The sequence below is a fragment of the Adiantum capillus-veneris genome, chromosome 10 (assembly GCF_014529385.1).
Source record: "Adiantum capillus-veneris isolate H3 chromosome 10, ASM1452938v2, whole genome shotgun sequence".
Classification (NCBI taxonomy): domain Eukaryota; kingdom Viridiplantae; phylum Streptophyta; class Polypodiopsida; order Polypodiales; family Pteridaceae; genus Adiantum; species Adiantum capillus-veneris.
The window spans coordinates 2,053,808-2,060,857 of NC_140940.1; the positions used below are offsets into that span (position 1 = coordinate 2,053,808).

General features: G+C 38.7%; 1 protein-coding gene across 1 annotated transcript; it reads right to left on the reverse strand.

The window, feature by feature from the left end:
• Window positions 1-2,959: 2,959 nt before the first annotated feature.
• Window positions 2,960-4,816, reverse strand: LOC147448370 (uncharacterized). The gene is made up of 3 exons (XM_086522359.1): window positions 4,625-4,816; window positions 3,658-3,964; window positions 2,960-3,558 (listed from the first exon to the last, which is right to left on the reverse strand). The coding sequence occupies exons 1-3, from the start codon at window positions 4,814-4,816 to the stop codon at window positions 2,960-2,962; spliced, it is 1,098 nt and encodes a 365-aa protein (XP_086378485.1).
• Between the last annotated feature and the right edge of the window lie 2,234 nt (window positions 4,817-7,050).

The following is a 7,050-nucleotide window of genomic DNA, read 5'->3' on the forward strand; positions in this document are numbered from 1 at the left end:
ACCCAATTTGGTCCCCACTCTTGAAGATCTAGTTGTGTCACAACGAAGTAGATAGAGCTTCCAGGGCGAGTTAGAGAGACCAGAAAAGGGGCAGATGCATCAACATATCCATGAATATCAAAAGAATCATGAACTGCCTCAGTTTGGTTAGAGAGTGTGCGGATTGCTTCATTAGGAATCAGTCTGCACAAAGGGATCAATGGAGGAGGGCTATTGCGCTCTAGAAAGAATTTTGAAAACACGTCACCTAACAACCCCAAATTAAATGATTGTCCAAGAATCCATTTATGCCCAAATCCCACATCATTAATGGTATCACGCCCCTCAGATTGTGATTGGCTAACATTTTGTGTAGTGGAGATATTAATTGGAGCACAAGGTGATAGCATGGTAGTATTTTGTTGCTCTTCATCTTGATCATTACCCACATCATGGGAAGGTTCTCCCACACCTTCTTTCTCTTGAAATGTAGATAAATGCAAATGTGCAGGAGTCCTAGACTGCGCTTCCTCACTCAAAGTTTGATACACATGTCCATATCTGAGTGAGTAACCCTTTTTTGTTACAGAACATGTGCAAATCAAATGTCTTAGTCAATGTTTAAATTGAAACTCAAGATATAACACATTAAAAAAAAGTGAATACTAACCTTTCTTTATATTCACTACCTTTTGTACTCGTTTCTTGGGGGCCATACCTTGTTCACAAAACCTACAAAACCAACAAGTTTGTCAAAAATTGATAATGTAGATTTTTAACAACCCCTAATTGATAATTGATAATTAGAAACAACCCCTAAGGCAAATAAAAATGTGGACAAATAACCTTGCTTATGAACGGCTTCAACCGTATTACATAATGAAGATGCGGACAAATAACCTTCCTTATGAAGGGCTTCAGCCAAAGTTCCCTTCATAAACATTTTGCTTAGCATTTTATACCTTGTTGATAACTCGCTTAGGTAGCTCACAGATACAGTGCGGATAGCTTGATGAGAGGGGCATCTACGTTAACGTGGATGACCTCCTTCATGAACATTTTACTACTAATTTTTTGCGTGAGAACTTGCTTAGAAGCATTTTCATGCCTTCATAAACCCTGATTAACTTGATGAGAGGGTCATCTACGTTAACGCGGATGACCCCCTTCATGAACATTTTCCTTATAATTTCCTTCGTGTGAACTCGCTTAGAAATTATTTCATGCATGTAAATTCACTTCAAAACATTTTATACTTTAATAAACCTGATTAGCTTGATGAGAGGGTCATCTCTGTTAATGCAGATGACCCCCTTCATAGACCTTTGCTTCTTATTTCCTGTGTGTGAACTCATTTAAAAGAATTTTTATGTTTAAATAAACGTGATTAGCTTGATGAGCGGGTCATCTCTGCGTTAACGTGGATGACCCCCTTCATGGACCTTTGCTTCTTATTTCTTGCGTGTGAACTCATCTAGAATCATTTTTATGTTTCAATGAATGTGATTAGCTTGATGAGAGGGTCATGTGCACTAAAGCGGATGACCCCCTTCATGAACCTTAGCTTCTTATTTCCTGCTTGTGAACTCACATAGAATCACGTGATCAGCTTGATGAGAGGGTCATCTGCGCTAACGCGGATGACCCCCTTCATGAACCTTAGCTTTCGTTATTACAACACAGACCTGGTGGCTTTCGTTTTTTCAACCTGTCGTGCAGTTGGAAGATGAGATTGTCACGGCTTAGGAGGCTATTCTTTTGTAGCTGACGCTCAACTAAGCGAGGACAAAGGATGCCCTGTCGCTCCTTCTCGGGAAGGAGCCAGGACAAGAGTACTACATTCAACTGCATTTACCGAGAGGAGATAATGATGAGAGGAGACTACTACCCTACAATGTTCGGGAAAAATCAAAATCCCAACCTTACAAATTTCCTTCCCTATAGTTTGCAATAGGAAAATCAAAATCTTAAGAGGAAGCTTCCCTTTTGCCCCAAAAGACATGAGTTTTTTCTCCTTTTAGCCAAAACAAATAGGGAACATTTCCATTTTGAATCAATTGTAGAGTTTCATTTTTAGTTTCAAGAACATTACTATAGAGTACTTTCACTATGTGAGAAATACTAATATATATATGTCACTTTTTTTTAAGTTGTAGAGTTTCATTTTTAGTTTCAAGAACATTACTATAGAGTACTTTCACTATGTGAGAAATACTAATATATATATGTCACTTACCTTTCCAAGTGCTCAATAGGGAGTAGGAACTTATATTGAAGAATCCTATAAAAATGTGAATCTCTTTTCATACATAAACCGTTGAAACAAACCATTCTACTTAACTTGAAGCTCCTAGGTGTTATAAAAATGCATTTACTTAAAAAATAAGCACCTTGTAAATTTTTTTAATACAAAGCTTTATATCTCTTTTCATGCATAGCAAACCATTAAAAAAAACGAACACATAGCATAGCTTACAACTAATTTTAGGTGCTATGAGAATGTCATTACTTGCAAAGTAAACACCTTACATTTTTCATAAAGACTTAAAAAAAAGGACTAATTTAGACAAGAAGATGCCAAAGTCCTTTAGGTTCTTTAATTAACAAAGACAATGTTTACATAAAAGGCTTTGCTTTTAGAAATACATAAAGGCTCTTTAAAAGGTCTACAAGAGAGTAAAAGTGTTCTTATGAGGCAACAATAAGTAGAGTTATTAAAGAGGGATTCCAAAAAAGAAATAATCACAAAAAAGTATCCAATATGATATCCAGGGGTATGCACATGTACAAAACGAAGTCCTCGACCAAGAGCAATGTGCATAGGAGAGCAAAAAAGTTTGCTGAAGCCAATACTTGGGTCCATTGGGCATCCACAAAAACTTACATAGATGGGCTCGATGAAGCTGATATATCTCTTAGTCATCCACAAAAAGAGCCTTGCATCCACAAAAAGTGTCTTACATCCACCAACATTCATGCATCAAACATCAATGGTTGAGATCCCCTCTTGAGTGAAGAGGTGCCTACTTGTCTCACTTTTCCAAATCTCCATTGCATTAGAGAAGTCAAACTCATCTCTACCTTCAATGGCAATCACCATCAATGCATTCAAGCTCTCTATCTCTAATCGATTCCACCATTTGTTTTTAATCTTTGTGCGGGCACTAGATCCCCACTCACAAATTACAATGCTACAACATTGCACGAGAGCAATTTGGGAAACCTTCAAGATGTTAGGAAAAGCATCCTTCCAAATGGAATTATTTGCAAGAAATGAAGCCACTTCCATGAGGCTTATTTTAGCAAAATCAATACCCGCTTGGCATTTGAACTTTCTAAACTCAACCTTGAAAGCCTCCCCATCAATAATAGGAGCAAAGGACACATTAGCAACCCTTTTGGAAATAACATAAAATAAAGCAATTGTGTCACATTCATCATTTCCATACTCCTTGAGTAATCTCTCATACATAGGATCTTGAGCCGGAACCAATATTTTGATTGCATGCAAAGGGGAATTATCAACAAAGTGCTTCTGAAGGGATTCACACAACTTTTTTGCATACTTGAATTGAAAGTTTAAAGAATTTTGCAAATCCACACCTTCAACATCTCTCATGATTTTTTGCCCAAAAAACATGTCTCCTTTCAAGGAAGTCCGCAAAGCATACATATACCCATTTGTAGCACCATAATCCCGCATAATAGGGTATCCACCAATGCACCTTTGAGCCGCATTCAGATCTAGCTCACATTCATCCAAATACTCATCCTTGATACAAAGGATTGTACTTTTGACTATCCCATGGATGGTGGTAACATCCACATAGTCCTTTTGGAATCTCAAGCTTAAATCCGTTACCTTTTGCAAGATGTCAGCAAGAAAGTGTAGAGAAAAAATGAATTCAAAAGTTTTTAAAACATCATACAAGTCTATACGTTCTTTCTCCAAATCCACAAGCAATGCATCTAATGACTTGCATATCTTTGTTATGCATGCATGACGACTAAGCTATCGTATCTCAAAGATACGTTGCATTTTAATTGTTTCACAATTAAAATGCATCTAATGACTTGCATATCTTTGTTATGGATGCATGACGACTAAGCTATCGTATCTCAAAGATACGTTGCATTTTAATTGTTTCACAATCAAATTACTCTTGTAAGTCATTCAAAGCATCCCTTCGATTAGAACTACTTGAGAAATAATTGGCTATTGCATTCACAAGTACATCTATTTTCTTTGCATATGTAATCTTCTTACTAGTATCACATATGGCTAAATTTTTGCGGTGTGCCACACAATGTATAGCAGTTAACGTTGGATTTACATTCCCTTTTTCCTACCAACCATTGTGCTGCACCCATTGAAACCAAAGGCAATCAACCTAGAGAGGACTAAATTAGATCTTTCTAGCTCAAGCATGATGGTATCAAAGATCCCCTTTGCCGTGCTATCGGTGGTGCGAATACCATAAAATTCATTACAAGGCATCAATCCCTCTTCTGAATAAGAAAGGTATATAACCATGTGATGGTGATTGGAAATATCGGTGGAATCATCCACCATCACACCAAACCATGGACTATGTTTCACTTTTTCTATGGTCACTTGCAATATGGATTGTGCAATACATTTCACCATCTCCAAGCATGCCTTATCATCATTGTAAAGGCTTTTCATAGACTTAACCTCAAAATCCTTCATTAGAGAAAGCAAAGAAGGATACAATGCAAATGACAAGTAATTTCTACCAATAAAGTAAGCTGTCTTGAACAAATTGAGCAATGAATCCTCTTGAGTTGAATGCATTTTTTTCAAACCCTTTTGCATGGCCGGTTTTGCAAACACTTGTGCATTCCTTGCATCCCTATGGGATTGTGTGTGAGCATGGCTAAGAAGATTACTTGTTTTAAAATTCCTGGAACCTTTCTTGGAGTAACAGATTTAGCATGACATGGATAGTTCATACAATATGTGCAAAAAAGCCTCACCTTCTTGTCATCATATACAAGCTAAGGTTTAAACCGATCTAACCACTCATCTTGCCAAATCTTTCTATGCACCTTTTTCTTGTCCGACTCCACACTAGTATCTCTTGCATTCTCATCATCAGCATCAATAACAATGGTAGTAGGTGCCTTACTGGTTTCCTTCGCAACTCGTGGCCTTTTTGAAGCTATCTTTGTCAAGGTGCCGTATTGTTCCAAAGAACGTTGATGAATTTTTCACTCCATGACACTATTTTAGAAGACATAAAAAAATTAGGATTTTAGTAGCATTCAACAAGTTGCTAAGTTTAAGTGAATAACTCCAATAAAAGCAAAAGCTTACACTTATAAGAAGAAGAACTAGTTTGGTGAAAAAAAAGAGGCCATACTCTAGTGTATTTACCCTTAATCAACTAATAAAACTATGCCTTTTGTATAAACATAAGATCCTTCTTAGTCACCCTACACCAATTTACTAAGTGCCAATATATTTATTTTTTAAGTGTGCACTTGAAAAAAAGGCTAGTTAGTAGCTACAATGCATCTCTTCAATTTTGTCATGCCAAGGGTAGGACCAGGCACGACCAAGGGCCAGGACGAACATGCAGTCAAGGGGGTCCCTATATTTACCTTGGCCTATATAGGGCATGGCTGGGTGGTGATGAGCATGTTCAGTTCCCTTGCCCTTTCACTGGTAATATTAGAGCTCAGGGGAGAAGGGGGAGGAAGAAGAAGGAGACAGGGAGGAGCTTGCCATGGATCTTCGATTTCTCTCTCTCTCTCTCTCTCTCTCTCTCTCTCTCTCTCTCATTAGCCTTAAGGAAGAAGATGGCTAGAGGGATTGTATGCAAGTTTTTGATTTGAATCACAATTGATGCAAGAGCTTGTTTTCTCTCAACCAAGGCTATGAAGGCTATGTTTCACTGGTAATATTAGAGCTCAGGGGAGAAGGGGGAGGAAGAAGAAGGAGACAGGGAGGAGCTTGCCATGGATCTTCGATTTCTCTCTCTCTCTCTCTCTCTCTCTCTCTCTCTCTCTCTCTCTCTCTCTCTCTCTCTCGTTAGCCTTAAGGAAGAAGATGGCTAGAGGGATTGTATGCAAGTTTTTGATTTGAATCACAATTGATGCAAGAGCTTGTTTTCTCTCAACCAAGGCTATGAAGAGGGTAGGGGTCGCGGGACCGAGCCCTTGCATGAGAACATGGGGGGCATAGGCCGGAGGAAACGCCTCTCTACTCGCGAAATCTGGGATATGGGAACGCTCTCTTGGCGGGAGCCTTGCTCAACCGACCTGCACAAAGGAAAGATGATGCTGTCTGTATGTGATCGCCTTGGCTTGCGACACGTTTCACGCTTTTGTAGCAACCCGCCTTGCGGCCTGTGGCGCCCTATAGGGCAGATTGTTCATGGCGCAGCAGTTGACCATCGCTGTTGCATCCAAAAACAAAGCTAAATTTTTTTAATTTTTTTTAAAAAATTTACATTGATTTACTTGCCCTACCCAACTAGGGGCATAGGCCCACGGTGCTACATTATCTACACAAGCCCTCGAGGTCTTGCCAATCGGTACAAGCCAATGAAAGTACACAACACCGATACAGATTGCAAGCCATTAACAATATGGCATAAATATTTTGATAATCTAAAAATTGTGGGTTGGAAATGGCAAGGAGACCAGAACAAAGGCGATATTTCTATTTATTCAAGGATCATAGACGCATTGATCAGCAAGGCTACAACCTACCATGGTAGGGAACATGGTTACAAATACAACCAAATCATATATCTTTGAGCACAACTCGAGATTCAGCAGCAAGGAACATCTACACGGATACGAAAAGCTTAGCATGCATGTTCATGCATCATGCAAGAGATTGACGGCACGGCAAGTCGAGTCGCATGATTAACAAGGTATGCATAGATTTTTGTTTGTTTGGTAAATGTTTCAAAATATGCTGCATAGTTATATCATGCAACAGAGATGATCACACTTTAACCACTCCAAGCACAAGCACGACTTGTGACAGTTATCTGCAGCATTCAAATTTTGTTGCCTACATTATTGGCAAGGGCCAGT

Excerpts from the sequence above, each read along its gene's own strand:
- LOC147448370 (XM_086522359.1), bottom strand. The coding sequence starts at position 4,816 with ATGCAAAAGGGTTTGAAAAAAATGCATTCAACTCAAGAGGATTCATTG. Across the intron at positions 3,965-4,624 it reads ATAAGGCATGCTTGGAGATG|ATATGCAAGTCATTAGATGC; the intron begins GTGAAATGTATT and ends TGCATAACAAAG. Across the intron at positions 3,559-3,657 it reads GGATTATGGTGCTACAAATG|ACTTTCAATTCAAGTATGCA; the intron begins GGTATATGTATG and ends AAAATTCTTTAA.